The sequence below is a fragment of the Marmota marmota genome, unplaced genomic scaffold (assembly GCF_001458135.2).
Source record: "Marmota marmota marmota unplaced genomic scaffold, marMar, whole genome shotgun sequence".
Taxonomy (NCBI): domain Eukaryota; kingdom Metazoa; phylum Chordata; class Mammalia; order Rodentia; family Sciuridae; genus Marmota; species Marmota marmota.
In genome coordinates this window covers 2,700,244-2,724,303 of record NW_025999870.1, presented here as the reverse complement: position 1 = coordinate 2,724,303, position 24,060 = coordinate 2,700,244, and the positions used below count along the sequence as shown (strand labels likewise).

At 41.4% G+C, this 24,060-nt stretch overlaps 2 protein-coding genes across 3 annotated transcripts in view; both read left to right on the top strand.

The window, feature by feature from the left end:
• Fbxw10b (F-box and WD repeat domain containing 10B) overlaps window positions 1-24,060 on the top strand; it is a 96,210-nt gene that overhangs the window by 24,045 nt on the left and 48,105 nt on the right. The gene's annotated exons all lie outside the window — the stretch shown is intronic.
• On the top strand, window positions 392-19,306 carry Trim16 (tripartite motif containing 16). Its single transcript, XM_015506111.2, has 6 exons — window positions 392-982; window positions 8,047-8,142; window positions 12,129-12,362; window positions 14,573-14,738; window positions 15,228-15,323; window positions 18,414-19,306. The coding sequence occupies exons 1-6, from the start codon at window positions 482-484 to the stop codon at window positions 18,995-18,997; spliced, it is 1,677 nt and encodes a 558-aa protein (XP_015361597.1). The 5' UTR covers window positions 392-481; the 3' UTR covers window positions 18,998-19,306.

The following is a 24,060-nucleotide window of genomic DNA, read 5'->3' as shown; positions in this document are numbered from 1 at the left end:
CAGTCTAAGTCAGAGGGCTCATTTGGTTTTTCCATGAGTTTCTGCTAGCTGCTTCATGCCCAGTTCTGAGATGTGAAAACACTCAAAGCCACACAGGCTTACGACAGAGCTCAGGAATCTCCAGTGATTCTAGAGCAGCCACAGACACACATGGTCTTCTGCAGAGCCTACGGGGGGGACAAATGATTCACCTAACAATAGAAGTTTCAGGGTTGGACTTGAGGAGGGGCGTGAGCTATGGAGGAGACTTCCTGAGCCAGTCCTGAGCCTGAGTAATCTAGCTGCCCTGTCACTGCTGTTGGCTGCCATCCAAGACTGAAGTGCAGTTATGAGTAACTGAGCTTCTTCCTAGAGGCAGTAAACAGTTAAAATCTTGGGGCAGCTGTAATCTTGTAGGCGTGGTTCTCTGGGCTGACTTGGGCTGCACAGATCCTGGGCCAAGGGGCAGAGGAAAGCCTGCTTAGGCGGCAGAGCCTCCAGGATGACTGAACTGGATCTGATGGCCCCAGGGCCATTGCCTGGCGTCACTGCTCACCCTCTGGCCCCTCTCAGCTCAGATTCTGGGTCTGTCAGCCCCACAGAAGAAGAGGATTTGGGCTCCCCCGGGAGAGCTGTGGAGGAGACAGAGGGAGAGGGCAGCTCCTCTGCAGAGTCAGGGGCACCCGGTGAAGATGGGGAGGAGGACATACTGTGTGACTTCTGCCTTGGAACCAGCAAGGTGAAGGCAGTGAAATCCTGTCTCACCTGCATGGTGAATTACTGTGAGGAGCACCTGCGTCCTCATCAGGAGAACAGTAAGCTGCACAGCCACCAGCTGACTGAGCCATCAAAGGACCGAGACCTACCCACCTGCTCTGCCCACCACAGCCCTCTGGTTGCCTTCTGCTGCAGTGACCAGCAGTGCATTTGCCAGGAATGTGGCCAGGATGAACACAAGGACCACACTACAGTCTCCCTGGATGCTGCCCGCAGAGACAAGGAGGTGAGTGCTTGGGGTCTGTCCAGCTGGGACAGGGCAGTGGGACATGGTGCTCGCCTGGGGAAGCCCAGCCACACCACAATCCTTTGCTCTGCTGATGTCACTTCTGTGCTCTGTATGAACAGAAAAAGGAAATTAGCCATAGCTCCTGGCTGTTCGTGCAGCATAAGAATCTGTTGCCCTTGGATTTGAAAAATGAAGTAGGTCACTCTGTCCTCTCCTTGTCTCCCTGTTGTCGTGCTACCTCTGTGTCTGTCTCTGCTTCTCTCTGAGTTTCCTGCTGTTTTTCATGTAGCTTTTGGGAATGGGTATTTGGGTGTAGGACGCAGAAGTTGTGGGGCTCAGAGGAGATGTTTCTCTCTGGAGGGAATTACATGGCACGTATACTATCAATTAATAAAACACCAACCTTGGCAGCAATTCAAGAGAAAAGTATAAATCTTTCCCCTAATTTTTCTTTTTCCCCTTATCCTAAACAAAGACTAGTGAAAAGTGACCTGCTAGAGATAATCAGTGTGAAATCCAAGAGCTTGAAAAAATGCTAAGGTAATAGAATTTGACACTCCAGTCTGGGTGTAATGTCAAGAATGGGTTAACTTACGGAAAATGAAAGTTCCTCACCAGGTAGAGTATCAGGAGGAACTAAGAATACTGTGCTCAGAGCCTGTAATTTTACTTCTATCAGATAAAGGCATTAATTGTAAAATATAACTTACCTTTGTCTTAAAGCTGAGGACCTAGAGAAATCCTTGGGAATTGATTCAGCAAGTTTATATGCTCTGTTTCTCCCACTTTGACTTTCCATGAGCACTTTTTCTTACTTTTTTTTTTCCTGTAGGGAAGTACAGTTGACTTCTGTCCCACATTTCTTATAGTCATACCTGCAGCAACTTCCCAAATGCATGGCTGGCATGTTTACAGTAATTTCTTGGCAAATGCTCCTTGGCAGTAAAGGAAAGAGGTTTCTGGGAAAGAGGGTGTGCACACCAGGGCACCCCCTCTATGCCTATCCCTAGACACATATTTTATCTAGTGCTGGTGGGAGTTGTTTTGGAGAGCTCTGAATTCCACATGTCAATGAGTCACTGCTTCCGGCCTGGGAAGTCATTTAATTGTTTCCAGTGTTTCCTGTGACCAAGGATGTCAGACTAAGAGAAAGAGCAACAAATATACACATCAAAGGAAAAATCTCCACATAGTTAAGGAAAATAGTCTTCACTGAGTATTGTCAAAATACTGAGTATTGTTCAAAATGAATTTTTGTGGCTCTTCTCATCCAATTCTCAAATAACTGTGAGGTAAAAAATTTATTATCTCCACCACATTTGTCTCAGTTCATATAGTTGACTAAGTGATGCAGTGAGGCATGGAAGTTTCTGGAAAGCCATCCTACTGGAGGGACATGAAGGAAGGACTCCAAAATTACAACAGTATAACTTTATCTTTTTGATATGTTTTACTCCAAAAACTGGCCAAATATGGTAGAGATTTTAAGACAAAATGTATTGTTATTCCCTTTGGGTATAATATAGGAATTTTATTTTATTTATTTATTTTGGTACCAGGGATTGAACCCAAGGGCACCTAACCACTAAGCCACATTCCCAGCCCTTTTTTATATTTTATTAGAGAAAAGGTCTTGCTGAGTTGCTGAGGTGGGTTTGAATTCAAGATCCTCCTGCCTCAGCCTCCTGAGCTGCTGGGATTACAGGCTTGAGCCAATGCCTGGCTGGAATTTTATTATTTTTTAACTGGAAAATGATATATGGAGTTGTTAAATAACAATGTTACCCAAATCGATTTTAGTGGGAAGAGAGGTCTCCAGCCCATCCCCAATCCCTGTATTTGCCTCCTCTTAACTGTACTTTGTTTCCTTCAGAAATGTTCTATGCCTGGACCAACACCTACACAATATAAATGTTAAATGTACGGCATCTAGAATGCCACAGAGACTTAGGGTGATAGAAATTTGAGCAGGAGAGCTGGGCAGAACTCCAAATTCAGATATCTTAGGAAAGAGCTGGGTAAAGTAGAATAAAGGCAATTGGGTGAGGTGCTCTAAGGTAGTCTGGGGGCTGAAAAGCAGTCATGGCTATAGTTACAGTGTGGCAGCCCTGTAACACAGATCCCCCTGCTTTCTGGTCTGCTACCGAGATCTTATGTCCTTTCTACCCTGTGTCCTCATTTTCATCTTGGAGAGCAGATTTACTCTGTGAGTGCAGCTACATTCTATGCAATTCCACCAAATCTTAGGAACAAAGGATTTCTTACAAGGAGCCCAAGCAAACAGCCCAGAAGACATGGGACCTTGATGGCTTAAGAAGCTTAAGGTTCTAGCTCCACTGTGATTGTTTTGAAAGAATTATCAGTTATCATTAAGGCTCCCCAAACCTAGGGTTCCTTTCAGCTAGCCCAAGCCTACTGCAGTTACTCTCTGAAGGTCACTTTGGAGTGGGCTAATCATTATTCAGGCAGGCATTGTGTACAGGAAATTGTAATGGCAGGTTCATCTGGGGGGACAGAAAGCACTGAGATCCTGCTGGGGATCTACAGAGTGATTGACATTTCTCAGCTGCCAAGTTAGCTTTTTCGGAAGCTTCTGTGGTTAGCAATAGCTAGGCCATTAGGCAAGACCTGTGGGCTTTGAGAGCCCAGCTATACCTAGTGGTTCCCTTTGCCCCCAGACCCCTTTCCTCTTAAAAGCAGCTGGTCTTGACTGGCTCCTGCTAATTCCTGTCACCTTTGGATCTCAGACTTGCCACCATGGAAATGAGACCCCATGTCTGTGGGGAGCAGTGTAAAATTGGGACTCCTATGACCACCTTTTCTGTCTATTCTGTCCTGTGTGGTTCTTTCCTGTTCTTCATGCTTATCATACATTATGAAGTCTGTGGCTAAGTGCTAAGCTGCCCAGTCCACAACCTCCCAGAGTTTGGAATCTAGTCAGGAAGCCAAGGCACATACCCTGGCTTCACAGAGTGCTAAAGGGCTGGCACATTGCAAGTGCTGCATATTCAAAGGAGGCAGCCATTGCTGGGAATGTTAAGGTAGGGTTCTTGAAGGAGAAGATATGAGTTGAGCTTGGCCTTAGATCTTTGGAGACCCCACTTGTACCGGGCCACTACCTTCAACTTCAGTCTTGGTTCTAGAAAAGTCAGGACTGGATGCTGACCATGGTCACACTCTCCATGTAGAGCAAGAACCAAGTATCAGAGAGCCAAAAGTCTTTGTGCTTACCTGGGAGTAGTTAGCATTGTTCAAAGTCTGATTGCTGGTAGCCAGTAGGTGGATGATATGCAGACACTCAGGACAAGAATTTCTTCCAGAAATTGTAAGGAAGGCCTTGGATTCAGTACTATGTAACTTGGTCTTTCTTTCTTCCCTCCCACCCCCAACTTTTTCTGAGAATGCGGATGGAACCCAGGGAGCTCTACCTTTGAGCTACATCCCTATCTCTCTCTCTCTCTCTCTCTCTCTCTCTCTCTCTCTATATATATATATATATATATATATATATATATATATATATATATATATAAAATTTTATTTTGAGACAGGGTATTGCTAAGTTGCCTGGGCTAGCCTCAAATTTGTGATCCTTTTGCTTCAGCCTCCCACACTGCTGGGATTGTGTGTGTGCCACCGTGCTTGATGTAACTTGATTTTTCATAAGTAGCCTACCAGGCTATAAGCCTTCCAAGGACAGATAGTGAGTGTTTCAGTTGACTGAATTAGCATGCAATAGGTCCTGATCAATTAACTGAGGAATGGAATCAATATCCAGGTAAAATTCTCGTGATTACAAAGATAAGTCTCTAGAGGGCTAACCTCACATGGTTGGAAATACAAGAGAACTGACTCCATCTGGAATTTTCGTCTCTCTTCTCATTTTCTCAGTTCTTCCCCTTTGCATCTCTAACCTATCCCCAGCCACCAAGCTTTGGATGTCCCCTTTGCTCTGTAGACAGAATAAGGAAATATTCAGTCAACATATTTCTGTGACCTTGTACCAGAGGAGAATCTAAATGATTTGACAAGATTATAAGCCAGCAAGCAACAGGTCTGCAGACCCCAAATATTGTGCCTTTTGTACATTTTTCCAATACCTTGATGAAGCATGCAGGTCTCTCTGTGCCCTTTGCTAGAAGGTCATCTATGCTCATAGGTACCACTGTTCCACACTTGGGTAGGGTATGGGCAGGGCCCACTCTGGCCATGTGTGCATGGCTGATCTTGGGAAACCCTGAAACCAGAGTCTGAGACAACCCATCATTTTCTAGGAACAGGAATAACTGGATATACGAATCTCCCAACTGGCCCCACCTTTTGTGGTAATTGGGAGTGCCTTCCCTTGGAGTGACTCACTCAGAGAGATCCTGGTTCAGTACTTAGCAGCCCTTTTCTCCTTTTATGGTAGTCTGCAGACATAGAGGAGAAGCCCCTCTTTGGATATCTGGGTGTCTCCTTAGGACATGACTGGGAACAACTGCTTTAACTCACGTTGCTGCTATTAAGGTGCCATGTTGTATGAGCTGGTTGCTAGGGTGTGTTCTGTTATGTCTTTCAATTCTTTCAAACAAACAGTTCATGTTCTTCCCCTTTCTTCTAGAATGGGTCACTATAAAAGATTCCAGGATTTCCCCCAATAGGCCAGACCCCTGACTCTTTCTCATTCTCTACTACTAGGCATTAGGTCACAGGTATTAGGGGTGAGAAGCCATGGGGCTCCCTAGACTGGTCAAAGGTTACCAGCCTTCTGCAGAGTGTACTTGTGAAGTGACTGCTCTACCTGCATCTGTGTTCCCCACTGGGGAGCCTGGAACCCCCAGGCTTCCTTGGGAGAATTAATTTATGCACTTAATTTATGCGCTTTGAGATCTGTTGGGGCATAATGACTCACAGCTTTAAATGCAGACAGAAGCTATTAAAAATATTGAAAGCTGCTTATTTATTATTATTATTACTTCTTTTTGCTATCTCATGCCCTTGTGGAAGCAGGGAAGTGACAGGGCCTTGGAAGTTGGCAAAGTCTTAGATTTTCTGCCAGGCAGACTTTTTGGCAGAAGTTGTTTAGGGAGTCCCAGGAGGCAAGGTCAAGGCAGGCAAACACTTGCACTTGCTTTGGCTGGAGTGGCAGTGGGGCTATAGTAAGGGGAGGGAGGGAGGACTCGGGGGAGGGTTTGGAGTGGCGACGGCTGGCTCTACCTGCCTCCAAGAGCAAACACAGAGTATGAAGGGAAATCAGCCATAATAGTAAGATGGATGATAATGAGGAGGAGGAGGATCTCAAAGACAACCACTGACATTTAGGGTGTACTTTCAACATGCCTGGTACTGTACCAAGCTCTTATTATACTTGCTCTTAGCCAAAAGGCCAAGAAGCAATCCAAGTTTTTATTAACATACATTATCTCATTTAATTCATTATCTTACAATCTTAGGAAGCAGGCACTTTATTTATCTCCATTTCATAGGTGAAGATATGAAAATTTAGAGGCATTAAGTTCTGAAATAATAAGAAATACATGCTTGATCTTTGGCCACATTTCTTGACACATATATAGCTCTTAAAACCCTTGCAAGGCTGGGGATGTGGCTCAACGATAGAATGTTTGCCTGGGATGCATGGTCTGGGTTCATTCTTTTTTTCTTTTCTTTTCTCAGGGGTGCTTAACCACTGAGTCACATCCCCAGCACTTTTTATCTTCTATTTTGAGACAGAGTCTCACTGAATTGCTTAGGGCCTGGCTAAGTTGCTGAGGCTGGATTCGAACTGGAAATCCTCCTGCTTCAGCCTCCAGGGCCACTGGGATTACAGGTGTGTGCCATGGAGCCTGGCCTAAGGAATCTCTGAAGTGATCTGTGTCTTTTGTATGCTAATGAGATTACTGCTGGCTGGAGCTGCTGGACAGCCTGTGGATGGGGACAACTTGCCAAGGGAACCTACCACTTGGTTAGGTGTTTGGGACTTTCAGCCCATCTCTCAACCTCTGGGGAAGGAAAGGAGCTGAAGGTTGAGTTGTTGACTGGTGGCCATGAATTTTATCAATTGTGTCTCTATATAATAAAGTGTCCATAAAAACCTAAGGGCCAGAGTTCTGAGAGCTTCCATATTGTTGAACATGTAAGTGCATAAAGAAGACATAGAAGCTCTGTGCTTCTTCCCATATGCCTTGCCCCATGCATCTTCCATCTATCTGATTTGTGTTCTTTCATAATAAACAGGTAACATAAGTAAAATGTTTACTTAATTTATGAGCCATTCTAGCAAATAACTGAACCTGAGGAGCAGGTGGTGGAACCTCTGATTTCTAGCTGGTTAGTCAGAGGCAGGGGTTACCACCTGGACTTGGATTGGCATCTGAAGTGGTGGTAGGGGTTGCAGTCTTATGGGACCTGAGTCCTCAACTTGTGGATCTGACATGATCAGAATTAACTCAGAATCGAGTTAAATTGAAGAAAACCCAGCTGGTGTGTGAGAACTGCTATGTGTGGGGAAAACACACACACACACACACACACACACATTTTGGTCACTAAAGTTTTCTGTGTTGAGTGTGAGTATAAGGGAAAAAATGTCTTTTTCATCCATAAGTAAATTTTTCCAAAGTTTTTGCTGCTAAGTAAAAGAGCTGGACTCCCTACCTGGCTGTCTGGCTCCAAGGCTCACTCTCCTTGTTAGGCTGTTCTGGGGTCAGAAGGTCTAGACTCAACTCCACCAATGAGCTGCTAACCTTGGGTAAATGGTTCAATGTTATCATCTACATAATGAAGATAATAATTTTTACCTTATATGGGTATAGAAAGCATAATAAGAGGTGATCTAGCACTGTTTAAACCAGATACATTTTAGCTAATTTATGCTGAGTTCAGCCCCAGAACAGCCCTGGCACACAGCCCACGCTTCACACCTCTAGACTGGCTTCTGAGATCAGCTTCAGAGGTCAAACTTTCCATTTCGTGGAAGAAAGGCAGGGACCTAAGGAATGAAAAGCGTCATTGCCCTTGTGGACTTTTGAGTACAACTGGGCCCCTTCCTTCTTAACTCTATCCTTTCTGTTTCTCAGGCTGAACTTCGGTCCACCCAGTTAGACTTGGAGCAGAAACTCAAGTTGAATGAAAATGCCATTGCCAGGCTTCAAGCCAATCACAAGTCCGTTTTGGTAAGATGGGTGTGGGTCACCTGTTATATTTCAGCATGTCTGGCTGCTTCTTCAGGGTCAGTCAGGCTATAGGAGGTTGTGGGACATGGGTTGTAGGTCCAGTGGGTTTTTCTGCTAGGAGAATTATAGGTATAGTTGGCTAAACTATGAGGCAGCCTCACCTTGATGTCAGGATTTGTTATGAAATTTGCTTAAGTTTTAAAGCTGGCAAGTGATTTGCTTTTTAATATAGAGTAGAACCAAGATTAGTCATGGTATAACAGCATTATTTTTATATGTGCATTCTTGACCAGCAGAAAAGTGTATGAATGTGCCTGTGTGTATAAAAGAGAGGTATTTAGTTAGAGCTCCAGGAATTATAAAAAATCTTGGCTTCCTCCATCATGGGAGGATGTTCTGCATGTATTTCCTGGCATCCGGATAAAAGACTTTAGAACTGCGGGATAAATGGATGGTACTTGATAAGACCAATGGTGTACCAGGCTGCTTGGCTTTAGTCACTCTAGTGGTGGCCACTTTCCAAATAGACTCTATAAGTGGACCCAAGCAATTCCACAAATAGCTTTCATTGGTGGCAAGCCAATAACCACTACTTAGAAAAGATTGCTGAACACTTATTCTATGATAATGAGTCAGCAGTATCATTTCATATGCTGAGAATGAATAATTTCATCCATCTATCCATCCACCCACCTATCCATTCATTCATCCATCCTTCCATTCATTTATTTACCTACAAATCCACTCACTTGCCTACTTATATACATGTCCATCCATCTGTCTACCTATCCATTCATCCACTCATCCATCCATCCACCCACCCACCTAATGTAATACATATATCCATTTTAACTTAATTTCTACCCCTTTATTTTAAATAATTTTTATACCTTTATTTATTATCTATCTATCTATCTATCTATTTATTTATATGTGGTGCTGAGGATCGAACCCAGCACCTTGCACATGCTAGGCAAGTGCTCTACTGCTGAGCCACAACCCCAGCCCATAATTTCCACCTCTTGTGTTTATAACTAATTAGTTGCTGAAGAATGAAACCTCTTTCTTGCCCACAATATTTTATTAAAGGAAGAAAAATAATTACTCTTTTAAATCCTTATAAACCTTCAGAGATAGTTGATTTTCAGGATTCAAATGACTTAGAGAATCACATTTTAGCTTTTTTTCCGGCTTTTCAATGTTTAGACACTTTGATCCCTACTCAGTTCTCATAATGGCATGGTAACCAGGGGAGGTAATTTTACAATGACCTTCATGAACAAGGGATGTGATAAGGCTTGTCTAGGGTGCCTTAGATTGGTGGGACAGGAGAACCTGGGAATGTTGCTCTCTCAACCTAAGAATGACTCATACACTGATAGGCATGTGCACCATCCTCAAATATAAACCACTAACTGTTAACTACTTCGATATGTTTGTAGCCCCTCCTATCTGCACTATTTATTTGTCATCATTTGGGTAGTAAATAATATCCGTCACACATTCTATTTACATGCAAAAAAGAAGTGTTTCTCAATGGGAAGGTTTAGGAAGGAGAGGCTACAGTAGGAGCCAATCACCAATATCATTCAAGGCCCCCTTTATACTATCTCTTCTCATTGGTGGCAGGGAAGGGATGTGGATCATGAATTTTGTCTTCAGATTTATGCCTCTTATCTCACAGTATGATATTTCTATGAGGAAACTACATGTTGGAATTATAGAGAGTAAATGGATTTGGGTTCTTTACCCACCTCATGTGACTACCCATATCTAGTCCTCCTCCTGTTTTATGATAGTGATCAGGAGTAGGCAGGGCAGGGAGCCTCTGCTGGCCTCTATGATTCATGGAGTCTGGATACCTGAGCCTAATAGGGTTGGAAGGGCAGTAAGCCAGGGATCTAGCATATTCCTTAATGTAGAGCTTTGATAAGACATCAACAGCTATACCACCCTCCTCCAAAAAAGTGATGAGTAAATCTCACCTGTATTCTAAGGTAGATTTCTCCATCTTTGCTTTCATATTTATAAAATGAAGACATATTTTGACATTTAGATTTAAATCCAGTTATGATTAATTGTCTCAGAATTCATAGTATTTATAATGACAAGGAGGCAACATCTGTAAACTCTTGCTTCATAAACTGCTGAGTAGGTTTGGCATCTTGTTTTGGTCACCTGCTCAACAAAAGCCTGTGTATTTAGTCCATTAGGGGTATAGGTGGTGCCCCTGACCTACTGCCCACAGTGACCAAAGGGCTAAGTCCTATTACCTTTCCAGTCTCGAGAGGGCATCAGTTTAATATGCTAATGAGATGACTGCTGGCTGGAGCTCCTGGACAGCCTGCTGCCCTTCCTTCTCCCCAGAGTGAGGCTCAGCCTGAACATCCCAGAGCTCCAAAGGGAGTCTGAACAATAGATTTCCTCTGAGTTTCCTAAACTACCTCTGGTGCTACCCTTGCTTCTCAATACAGCCATCTGTCTGAAGCCTTTTCTTGGTTTGGGCTTGAGGAATTTAGAGAAAATCTGCCATCTAGCCTCTTTCTTCCTCCTACCAGCTGTGCCCAGCTGCCCTAGCCTAATAAGCCAACAAGTGATAGAAACATTGGCATAAAAATGAGAATGGAGGGAGTGTCTACATACTTTCCTACCCCCTTCCAGGAACGATCCCAATTGCTTCCTTTTCCCTGCTTATTCCTCCTTTGGCCACTGGATCAAAGGCTGATCAGAGACCATGAATTCTCTTGGGATTACATTCCTGAGTCTTGGTCTGAGGCAGGGTCCCCAGCCGACAGAAGTCCTCCTACCTGATATCATCATTTCTTTTTCTCATCTTTCTTCAAACCTCCAGGTTCCCACATGCCCTGGGCCCAACGACCCTTGTTTTCTGATTTCTTCTCTTATTGAGTTTCACTTTTTGGGTCTGAGTCTTATTCTCCCTGCCTCCCAGGATAGAGAGGTGCCCTTGCAGTACCTGTCCTAAGGGCATCTATTGTTTTGACTCCCTTTAGAGGCCTGGAACTTACCCTTGGGACCAGGAACAGAAAACAGCACCTGGAGGGGATGCTCAGAGAGATCTCAGATGGGATAGGATGGTGGGGACAATGGGAGAGACTTGAGATAGGTAGGGAATGGACTTTGGGTTGTGGGGTTGGGTCAGGGAATATCCAAGACCTGTGAAATTTAAGAGCATTGTACAGTATGGACAGATGCAGAAGGAGCTGTCTACATACTTAAGAACTATTAAAGAGAAGAAGACAGCATTTAGAACTCAGATTGATGTTGTAGATGTTCTAGTAATTGAAGGCATTCAGAAGGGATGTTCATGAAAGAGTTCCACAAGCATGCATATCAACATGCAAACCCTTAATATTGATTTTGTCTTATAGTTTGATTGCAGCATTCTATTTTGCATTGATAATGCTCATCCTGTAACTTCTTGGTTACCATGGTCACCTACACATATTTTAAACATTTCCTGTCTCTGCTTTGCAGAGACACCATGATCTTAAATGTGCTTTTGGCTCAGACTGTTCAGTGATCATTTCAACCAGGTGTAATAAAATGCTGAGAAAGCTGATTCACACTATCTATTTGTGCAAAAAGGTCAAGTTATTCATTTACCTCTTGAAGTATACTATCAAATATACTGAATACAGACATTTCTCTTGTAGAAAAAATTGGTTTCATAAACTTGATTAACAGACCCAGACTGTCAGAGCTTAAAGAAATCCTACAAGTCACATAGCAATCTCATCAAATGGATAAGGAGACTAAGTTAACAATCAGCAAAGAAGCACTTACATTTCAGGAGAGTAAATCTTTTCTCCAGGAATAAAAGTTTCCTTTTACAGTAGAACATTGTTCCCTCGTTTATGGGTTTCTCGAGTTTGTTTATTTATTTATTTATATTTTATGTTGAGCTTCCATGAAATTGAATGCCTCACTAACGAATTTTTGGATGCCTTCCACTCCATCCCTGCCAGGTGTCAGTGTCGGAGGTGAAGGTGGTAGCTGAAGAGCAGTTTGGGGAACTGCTTGCTGCTGTGAGGAAGGCCCAGGCAGATGTGATGCTCTTCTTGGAGGAGAAAGAGCAAGCTGCTCTGAACCAGGCTAATGGCATCAAGACCCACCTGGAGTACAGGAGTGTAGAGATGGAGAAAAGCAAGCAGGAGCTGGAGAGGTTGGCGGCCATCAGCAACACCGTCCTCTTTTTGGAGGTACAGAATTGAGGGGTGGGGCAGGGGAAGAGGTGGAGGTATCCATGCAGCTGCACCACGGAGAATCCTTCTTCTACCAAGCCTGTGGCACATCTATGAATGCGACTGCATTTTGATAAAACCCCATTGGAATCAGAGACACAGGTTTGATTCAGCAGAGTACAGCAGTGGTAGGAGTAGGGAGGATCCCTCAGAGCAGGGAAGGTCCTAGAAGGTAAGTCATGTTCAAGGTGCAGTATGTTCCAGATAGAGGGAACAGAGTGTGCGAAAGCACAGAGGATTGAGAAAGCATGGCTGGCTTGGGGAACCAAGGCATTTCATAGAGATGGAGCACAGGATGCTGGGCTCATAGTGATGGACGATGAGGCTGGTGGGGCCAAGCAGGCATCTGACTGTGAAGGACTTTGGGAGGGGGAGTGAGGAAGGCAGATGAGTATATTTTATAAAGCACCCTGGCAGTTGTGTGGAAACTTACCTGGCAGGGATAAAACTGGACACCTGCTGTTTTTCAGACAGAGCTGTGTCTATTGGGTCATTGAGGACTGCTCAGTAGAGGGAAGGAACTTTCCACTATAATGTATCATTATACATTACGATATGTGCCTTTTGAACCAGATCTAAAGAACATGTCATTTTGCAGGAAAGGAACACTAGGTTGGGGGTAAATTTCATCATCCTGGATCTATCATAAATAAGCTGTGTAGCTTTTAGTAATATATATTCAACCTCTCTGGGTCTCAAATTTCTCACTTATCCAAACAGAAGATTGGAATAAATAATTTACAAGTCTTCTTCCAAAAGACAAAATAATTTTTCTTGCTTGCATTTTTGAAAAATAAAAATCCCTTGTAGGTGCAATAAACTGTTTATTGTGAAAAATTGGGGGATGTACAGAAAAATATGAAGGAAAAAAAATAACCCATAGTCCCAGCACCCAAAGACAGCCATAGTTAGTCTTTTATGGTTAACTCTCATAGTAAGTGAGAGAAAGAGAAACATACAAAGAAAAATAGTAAAAAATATGAATAGTATCTCTCTCTTTTAAAATGTTTTTTAGTTATACATGGACATAATATCTTTATTTTTTTATTCATTTTTGTGTAGTGCTGAGGCTAGAACCCAGTGCCTCACATGTGTGAGGCAGGCACTCTGCCACTGAGCCACAACTCCAGCCCCTGAATAGTGTCTCCTTTTTCATTTGTGTCTCTAATTTTCAATATCAAAACACAGCAAATGAATATGGATAAAAATTTGACTTTCTGTCACAAGTTTCTTCCAAGATCTCCTGCCCAAAGAGTATAAAAATCACTTTTTCTTGTTTTCTTTTCTCCTTTTGTAACTTGTTTTTTACATTAAAACTTTAAGATGTATAAGATATATTTTAGCATAGGATAACAGTTATTAATTTTGGTGAAAGAAAAGTTATTTTTGCCCAAACTGTCAGCCAATTGAAATGACAGCATTTATTGAATAATTTATTCTTTCCCCACACTGAAATAAAATTCTAGTTTTGTTGAATATAGTAACCAAATCTTTGTACAATATTAAAATGTTGTGCTATCAACTTTCTGATTTGTACTTTTTCTTCTCTTCCTTGGCTCTGGCATAGCCATGTTCATGGTTAAGTGTTCTTCTGTATCCATTCTGCTCTTCAATATTCATTTGCCTGTGAGTTTTGATAATGTCTTACGTCTGAAATCAATCTTTCCTGTTTCCTGTGTTGTTTTGGAACTGAAGTGACTTAATGTGATCATCTATATGAAAACACTTCAAACTGGAAAGCACAGTAAAAGAATTATAGAAAACTACACATTGGACTGAATTGACAAGGAGAAGGTAGCATTCCTGTCTGAGGGATGGTTTGTGGATCTTTAGAATACTGCAACTAGCTCCTCCCGCCCTACCATGGCTAGAATGTTCTCATTCTTATGACTCCCAGTCTGGGCTGTGTATTAGAGCTGTTCATGGATATTAGGTCCCTCCTGATTTTAAAAGCTCATGTTCTCGCTTGATTTTTAAAAGGCCCACTTTTTAAAGTCTAGCAGCATTTAAAAAAAACGTTATTTTTATTTTTTAGACCTGAGATGGACACTGTACACACATTTTTCTCCTTGAAGTATGTTATCAACCCATTTTAAAGATGTAGAAAGGAGAACAATCCAATTTAAGAAACAATTTAAGACGCAAATTATTCTGTTTCCTTTTTGTAGGAGTACTGCAAGTTCAAGAACACGGAAGACACTGCTTTCCCTAGTGTTTACATAGGGCTGAAGGATAAACTGTCAGGCATCCGCAAGGTCATCACAGACTCCACCCTACACTTAATCCAGCTGTTGGAGAACTACAAGGAAAAACTCCAGGAGTTCTCCAAAGAAGGTGAGGAGTTTTCTGGGCCATGGACTATAATTGGTGTGTCTCTAGGAACGGTCTATGGGGAAATAGAGAGACAGGCAAGGATGAGTAAATTGGGGAATGCTTATTTTCCAAGCCATCCTTTAGCTAGGTCATGTGACTAATGGAACAATATCTTAACTTTATTTTTATAATTATACTTCATGTATGCTTTATTTTATAATTAAGATCTGGAGAAGGTAAGTTAGTCACATTGTGCAATGGGATGCATTTCTATGATTAGCATCTCACATTGCTGCTGCTTGTGCTAGGAGGTAAAAATTCAAATCAGCGTGGGATCTTTTTCTGGTGATTGTATCTCATCCGTGAAAGTGGTGTGATCCATTAAATGTGTTCCACGTTAGTAGGCACCAGGCCTCTCTAGCCTCAGGAAGCTCAGGGAAGGGTGCAGTTTTCTCAAGTTCTCTTGATTACCCAAGCAGATGTGTATTCACAACTCTCTGATTTTTCTAGAGGAGTATGACATCAAAACTCAAGTTTCTGCCATCGTTCAGCGCAAGTATCGGACCTCAAAACCTGAGCCTAAAACCAGGAAAGAGTTCCTTCAATGTAAGTTGTGAACAGATTCCCCTTCCCCAGGTGACAATGTCAGTGTAATGCTGACATTACACTGAAGTGAGAACCACCATCTTTCATATTGAATTCAGGTTCTTGTAACCTCTTGACTATCCCTAAACAATACACCTTTTAAAATTCAATTAAATAATAGTTATTCTGAAATAATTTAAAACTTAGAAAAAATTGCAAAAATAGGGCAAAGAATTCTGTATACCTTCACTCAGTTTTTCTAAATGTTGTATGTAGCCATAATACATTGATCAAAACTAATAAATTAACATTGTTGCAATACTATTAACTAATCCATAGAATTTATTTAGGTTTCATTCATTTTCCACCAATTTTTCTGGTCCAGATTCCAACCTAGGAATACAAATGTTTCCATCTCCTTAGTCTTCTCCAGTCTATGTCAGCCCTCTGTCTCTCTGTGTCTTTAATAATCTTGGCACTTTTAAGAGTTTTGGCCAGATACCAAATGGTTCACTTTTAAGTCTCGCTTGGACAGAATTGCACCACACATTGTTTTGTCATTCTAAGAAATCTACCCGTTCTGTTAACATTGTTAAAAGCACTGTATTTTTTTATTGATTTTTAAAAAAATAGATGACAGTGGAATACATTACAATTCTTATTGCACATATACAGCACAATTTTTCACATCTCTGGTTATATATAAAGTATGTTGACACCAATTCGTGTCTTCATCCATCTACTTTTTAAAAAAATTTTTTTATTTTTAGTTGTTGATGGACCTATATTTTATTTATTTATTTATTTATTTCATATGGTGCTGAGAATCAAACCCAGTGCCTCACACATGCTAGGCAAGTGCGCTACCATAAAGCCACCACCCCAGCCCCATCATACATGTACTTTGGATAATGATGTCCATCACATTCCACCATCATTGCTAATCCCCTGCCCCCTCCCTTTCCTTCCCACCCCTCTGCCCTACCTAGAGTTTATCTATTCCTCCCATGCTCCCCCTCCCTACCCCACTATGAAGCCTCCTTGCATCAGAGAAAACATTTGGCATTTATTTTGGGGGGATTGGCTAACTTCACTTAGCATTATCTTCTCCAGCATCATCCATTTACCTGCAAATGCCATGATTTTATTCTCTTTTATTGCTGAGTAAAATTCCATTGTGTATATATGCCACATTTTTTTTATCCATTCATCCACTGAAGGACATCTAGGTTGGCTCCACAGTTTAGCTATTGTGAATTGAAGCACTGTATTTCTAATCAATACTTCATGTTAGAATGAGTTCAAGAGCTTGTTGTACAACATGGTGACTGTAATTAATCACAATGCATTGTGAACTCAAAAATTGCTAAGAGAATGGACTTAAAGTGTTCTCACCACACACACACACACACACACACACACACACACACACGCAAAGAAAGAAATGCATATGGCATATGTTAGGTAGCCCATATGTTAATTAGATGTTAATTAGCTTGGTTTAGCCATCCCACAATATATATGTATTTTCAGACATCATGTTGTACACTGTAAAAATGTACAATTTTTGACAACTAAAACAGTTAAATTGAAAAATAAAAAACACTCGATGATGGTTAACCAGTTCATCAGATCTCATCTGCTAGCAGAGGAAAAATTACACTGTGTGGCCAATGCTTATTTTTATAACTTATTTTTGGAACATGCCATTGAACCTTGCTTCTGATTATTCTTTGAGGGGGACCACTGGTGGAGAAACTCATGGACAGCCTTTTTCTCTGGTTTTTACTTATGACGATAACTATCTCCTGTTCTTGCCACAGCTCCTATTTTTTTCCCAGGATGTTTTGGTTTCCATGTGGTTTTCTTTGTTCTTTCCTGCTTCCTGACAGAAGCACAGTTATATTTTATAAGCAGACTCATTTTAATAAAAGAACCCAAATACCCTTTATTCTTTGTGTGTGTGTGTGTGTGTGTGGTACTGAGGATTGAGCTGAGGGGCAGTCAGTTGTAGCCCTTTCTCTTTTAATTTTTGTTTTTTAAATTTTGAGACAGGGTCTCACTAAGTTTCTTAGACTGGCCTCAAACTTACAGTCCTCCTGCCTCCTCAAACACTGGGATTACAGGGATGTACCATTATGCCTGGCTCAAAATCCTTTATTCATTACATTAAACTAAAAATTAAACATATGCTATTATAATTCAGGTTCTTCTGCATTAAAAATATTTTATACATATTAACTTTTCCCTTTTTTGAATATTGCTATGAATATTATTCATAGTATTATCTTTTGAATTATTATGGGCAGCCAATAAGGAGCCTGTGGCACTGGTATAGGTGAGATTTGATGGTGGCTTAGACGGGAGTTGAAGCAGAGGGCTGGAGAAAAGTGTGGAGACCTACAGGATTTTCTCTTGTCTGTGTGTGGAGGGATGGGGCTTAAGAATGGGGGCAAAAGACATGTCAAGAATGACTTGGCTCTGACATGAGCAACTGTGTGCAGGAAGGTGCTATTATTCTCTGGGATTAGAAATAGAATATATTTGGGGAAATGTTTGACATGCTAATTATTAGTCAAATAGTTTTGAAAATGAGTGAACGTGGGGCTGGGGCTCAGTGGCAGAGCACTCGTCTTGCATGTGTGAGGCACTGAGTTTGATCCTCAGCACCACATAAAAGCAAACAAATAAAATAAAGGTGGGCTGTCTATCTACAACTACAAAGATTTTTTTTTTTTAATGAGTGAATGTATAGAATGTAGCTATACCCATATCCCCAAACCTTTGCTAACACTGATAGAATAGTGCCTGGCTTTCTTCACAGATTTGTTGAATGAATGAGTAAATTCAGTTTCTTGATTTACTTCACCAAATAATACAGTGAATGCTGAGCAACTTGAGCTTCAGAAAGGAATGAAGTGAAGTGACTTGTGTTCACCCTGTTCTGTCTTTATCCTCCTTTTTTCCTAAGGGAATAGCAGCTGGGTCAAGGGTCAACAGGGGATGGGTGTTTTCCCAGACATGCTTTGGAGGCCATCTGGGTTTAAAGCATTCTGTCAGAATCAGCTGTCATTTCCTGAAACAGCCTTCTTGCCTTCTGTGTTTCTTCAGATGCTCACGATATCACATTTGACCCGGACACAGCACATAGGTATCTCCGACTGCAAGAGGACAACCGCAAAGTCACCAACACCACACCCTGGGAACATCCCTACCCAGACCTCCCCAGCAGATTCCTGCACTGGAGGCAGGTGCTGTCCCAACAGAGTCTGTACCTGCACAGGTACTATTTTGAGATAGAGATCTCCGGGGCAGGCACTTACTTTGGCCTGACCTGCAAAGGAATTGACCGGAAAGGGGAGGAACGCAACAGTTGCATTTCTGGAAACAACTTCTCCTGGAGCCTCCATTGGAACGGGAAGGAGTTCACAGCCTGGCACAGTGACACAGAGACCCCACTCAAAGCTGGCCCTTTCCGGAGGCTTGGGATCTATGTCAACTTCCCGGGAGGGACCCTTTCCTTCTATGGTGTAGAATATGATTGCATGACGCTGGTTCACAAGTTTGACTGCAAATTTTCAGAGCCAGTCTATGCGGCCTTCTGGCTTTCCAAGAAAGAAAATGCCATCCGGATTGTGGATCTGGGAGAGGAACCTGAGAAGCCAGCGCTGTCCTCAGTGGAGCCTGCTTCTTAGGTTCCAGGATCCATATCCCAGGCCTTTGCTAAAACTATGATGGGACAGCAACTTGCATTGTAAGGGCGACTTGGGGGACAGGAATATCTGCCAGTGGTAGCTGGTTTTAGAAATCACGTAGGTCTGAGAATGAGAAGTTTGTCCAGCTGTTCTCTTTGCTGCATGTAGCGTTCTCTATATGTTTGCAATATTCTAAAGTGCTAAAGTCTCAGGTGAACATCACACTTTGCCCAGAATTGTAACCAGGACTCTTTAGAGTACTAAAATGGTTGTAGAGGAATCATAATAAACTGCAAACTTTGCCATGTATTTCCTGTGTGCCAGGCTCTGTTATGGGACTTCCTATGCATTAACTTGTTTAATCTTCACAGCAGACCCATGGGGTAAATGCTTACATTCTCATTTTTCAAATGGGGGAAAGGTGGTAGGTAGTGCAGTCCAGAGCAGTTAGCTAGCTTGCTCAAGCTCACACTGGTCACCTGATGAGAGGCAGAGCTGGGATTCAAATCTGGGTGGGTGGTTGTTAAATGCCGCAGTCTGGCTGGGCACAAATGCCGCAGTCTGGCTGGGCACACAATCACGAGCCACCACACAGCTTGTAGATTCAAACAGCAACTCTTTATTCCCGAACTCACACCAGCCGTATACAAACACGTTTTGGGGAAATCCACGTTCTCTGCCCAAATCCACCTCCACTGGGCTTCTGTCTCCCAAAATATACTCTGAATCCCATGAGAACTCAAGGGGAACTCAGGCAGCAGGATACGCCCTATTCCCAGCAGGAATAATCTTAAACCTTAAACCTGGAACCTAAACTGGGAACGCCCTAAACACCATTATCTTAAACCGGGAACACCCTAATCCGCCTTGGTCCTTGAGCAAGGTCACCTACATTCAATGTCACTGCAACATGGGGTACGCTGGCAAGGAAATTGTCATACCTATTTGGCTAATGGCTCCCAGCAGTTAAACTTAACCACCATGATATATTGCCTTCTTCATTAGACCATAGACATTATGTATAAGGGAATAAACCATATGATGAACTACACAGCAGAGAAACAGAGTGTCTTAACTCACCTGTTAAGAGTTTACACATCTTTTTTGCATATACCATTTCTTTTAGCCAAAATCTGGCCAATAGCTTACCAGCTCATTCTGGTTTTGGATAGCAAGGATTAGAAGAAATGCCTTAATGGAGTCCAAGCCTTAGTTCCTGTGAACTCTGGGGAGGGACTCCCTCCTCTCTTCTAAAGACACCTAGACTATGTGAATTTGTCTGCTTTCTCCTCCGAATGACAGTTCTTCACATATTTGTGGTTAGCTCTCATATCCTCTCTTCCCTGGAGCTATTCATGTTTTTACACTAAACTTCCCACTTTTTCTCATGATTCCCAGTCTTTCACACATACACACATCCCTCAGGTATTCTCATTTTGACAGATAAGCACCCTAAGATTAATGACATTAACTCATCAAGCCTTTAAGAAAATGAAAAAACTGCCTTTAAATGGGTTTCTGAAGACATAACCTGAAGCTCTTAGTGGGATTTACCAGAAATATTATTTCCGGGTCTTTTCCTTTGACCTGTGTCAAAGCCAATCTCTTCCTGTTGGACCAGTTGGGTGAGCCTATCTCCATAGTATATTATTTTACCATTTCTTGGCTTGTTTCCAGAGATTCTGTCATATATTTTTACTTAAGGATTTATCCAGTGTAGGATTTAAATATTTTTACTTTAATTTCTTCACATCACTGCTGTGTGCTGAGATGGTTTAGTGATTCTTCATCCAGTATATTTTGCTCTCTTTCCCAGTCTAGTGTCACCTGCAGAAATTAATGATTTTACTTCTTAAGTCTCAATGCTGTTCACAAATGTATGGATTAGGGTAGGACTGAATCCAGAATCTTGCAGCAGTCAGCCAATACCTCTGAGTTCAGTAATACATAAATTATTCATTGGTAGAACTGCACAATAGTGTATTTTGTCTTTGCCCCTTTCTCCACTATACATAATGAAGGACATTTTCAGCAGCAGAAATCAATATATGTATGCTACATTTGAATTTTTTTGATCTCTTTGTCATGTAATGCTCTTAAAAGCAGCTTGGCCTACTTTAACTTTTTTCCTTTGCTTTTTTTTAAAAAAATTTAATTGAAACATAATAATTGCACATACTTATTGAGTACAGGGTGATATTTCAATATATTTATACAATGTGTAATGATCCAATAAGGGTAATTAGCATACCCATTGCCTTCAATGTTTATTTCTTTGTAAATGAAAACATTCAAAAATCTTATCTTCTAGCTATTTTGAAATGGCCCTGCCTTACATGTACTAAACATGTGGGTTGTTGATGCTTGTCACTTTCTTTTCTAAAATTTCACAGATAAACCCTTTTAGAATTCTGCTGTGGGTTAATGTCAAGTTTTCTAGTCTGTCATTTCCAGGATCTACCTTATTTTTCTTTTTAAAAAATCAAGACTATTTTGTCTGTCCCCATTCTCTACCATCCTCTCTAATTTCTCAAAGATTCCTGCCTGATTGGTAGGCACATAGGTAAATTGCCTCAGTGTCCTGGGATATAATTTGGTTAGGTCAGAACACTCAGGCTCAGGCTGGGTTTATAGCTCAATGGTAAAGTGCTTACCTAGCATTTGTGAGGCACTGGGTTCAATTCTCAGCACTGCATATAAATAAATAAAATAAAGGTCCACTGACAACTTAAAAAAAATCAAAGTGTATGTATCTAGTAACAGAAAAAAAAAGAAAATTAAAAAAAATTAGAACACTCAAGCTCATTAAAAAGGAGCCATTTAGGTATCTCCTTACCTTGTTTGAATTTTGTTTCTCTATTAGCTCTTTTTGTCTATTAGTTTTCAGGTTCAAGTCCTCCTTTCTTGATATAAAAGATCAAAGCAAAATTAAGAGTTAGGCATATCTGTTTTCTGTCATTGCTTCAAGTGATGGATATACCATGTTTATTTTTTTCTTGGTCTGTAAACTAAAAACTGCTTAAAACAAACAAATAAAAATGAGAGAGAGAGAGAGAGAGAGAGAGAGAGAGAGAGAGAGAGAGAGAGAAGATATGAATGCAGGCCTATATTATATTTTCCGGCATTTTGCCCAAGCGGTCGTGTGTACCACTTGTTTGTATTTATCCCACCCTTATCTCCTCTTCCATATATAGATTTATCTAAAACAAAAATAGAAACAAAACAAAACAAAAAACCCTGAACTCAAGGAGAGCTCACTTTGTTTGCCAGATCATTTTGTTCCATTACTAGATGAGTCAGAATATAATTTTAGCCACCATCTAATTTTATTTTTTTTATTTTAGTGCTGGGGATTAAACTCAGGACCTTATGCATTCCAGGCAAATGCTCTATCACTGAGCTACACCTCAGACTCTAATCTATTCTTGTTTTAATTTTTTTTTTTTGAATCCAAGTGCATAGGATATTCTCTTCTAGGAATCTTGTGAATTCTGAGTAAATTCCTATATTCTTCCAAGATTCAGGATGAAATGATGAGCTATCAGGATTTGTCCCATCATGGATTCCTTATCTCTTTGTCTGCATTTTATGTGCTGTAACAGAATACCACAGACTGGATAAAGAAAATAAATTGATTTTTTTATAATTCTTTTAAGTTGGGAATTCCAAGCTTTTAGGAGCCTGCATCTGATAAAGGCCTTTTTGCTACATGATCCCATGATAGAAAGTGGTAGAGAAAGGAAGCACTTGTGAGACAGATTGAACTCAAGAGCAGATGCAAGTCAACCTACAATCCTAGCGATTCAAGAGGCTGAGACAGGAGGATCAGGAGGCTGAAGAGGAACACAAATTTGAGGCCAGACTGTTTTAAAAATAAAAAGGGCTGGGGTATAGCTCAGTGGCTTAGTGGTAAAGTGCCCTGGATTTAATTTCCAGTACCACTGCCTCCAACCCCCACTGAGAGAGAGAGAGAGAGAGAGAGAGAGAGAGAGACCCTTCAAACTCTTTCATAACTGGCATCAATGCATTTATGAGAGTGGAGTCCCCATGAAGACTCTATCTCCCAACGTTGCTGCACTTGGCGTTAAGTTTCCAGCATATGCTTTTTTGGAGAAATGCATTCAAACCATAGTACTCTTCAACCTGGCTCCGCATCTTTTTGGAATGAACATCCTCAAATCAAATCCATTCAATATCTGTGGCATTAATGATGTGCAAGCTGCAGTGTTAGATATCGTGATAGAGTAACCCAGAAGATAGCTATCTTTTGATAGTTATCAGTTATCTTTTGATAACTGATTTAAATTGAAATGAAAAGAATTCATAAGTGAAGAGTTAAAAAGAAATGAATTATTCAAAATAATAATAGATGTATTCCTTATTTCTGTGTCTGAGTGTGCTTTCTTATTTATCATTTTTCTTAGTCTGTCTTCAGGGACTGAATTCCGTCTTGTGTTGGTGACTGACCAGCTTCCTGGTTGATCCCCCATCTCTACAGGCAACTGCCTCCATTCAGAGGCCACCTCTCTACTCCATTAACCTCAGACAGAAGATGGAAAGAAACGAGTGTACATTTCCTGCTTCTCTTAGATCCCTCAGATTTGGGCACTGACTCTCCTGCATCTGAAATTAGACATCGTGGTGGCAGGGCAGGAGGTCTCAGCAGGGAAGTTCTCCACATCACATGCATCCCATATCCACATTCAGGGCACAGACTGTGTGGCTCAGGTAGAGGGCTGGCCATTTAGGCTTTGCAAACTTGCCTCATTTTTATCTCTATTTCTGGCTTGCTCAGTAGTCTTGTTGAGAAAAATTCCCCCATCTTCCAGAAACAAGACTGGGTACTGGAAAAGAAGGGGGTGAATGAGACATTTAGCAAGTACCTAGGCTCAGTATAGCAATAGTTAGTCATTCAAGGTTAAAATCCTGGGGCTGGAATTGTGGTTCAGCGGTAGAGCGCTCCCCTAGGATGGGCGGGACCCAGGTTCGATTCTCAGCACCACATAAAGATAAAGGCATTGTGTCCATCTACAAAAAAAAAAAAAAAAAAAAAAAAAAAAAAA

Bases quoted from the DNA above. Each gene is read 5' to 3' on its own strand.
- Trim16 (XM_015506111.2), top strand. From the start codon at position 482: ATGACTGAACTGGATCTGATGGCCCCAGGGCCATTGCCTGGCGTCACT. The intron at 983-8,046 runs GTGAGTGCTTGG...TCTGTTTCTCAG, and splicing joins CTGCCCGCAGAGACAAGGAG to GCTGAACTTCGGTCCACCCA. The intron at 12,363-14,572 runs GTACAGAATTGA...TCCTTTTTGTAG, and splicing joins ACACCGTCCTCTTTTTGGAG to GAGTACTGCAAGTTCAAGAA.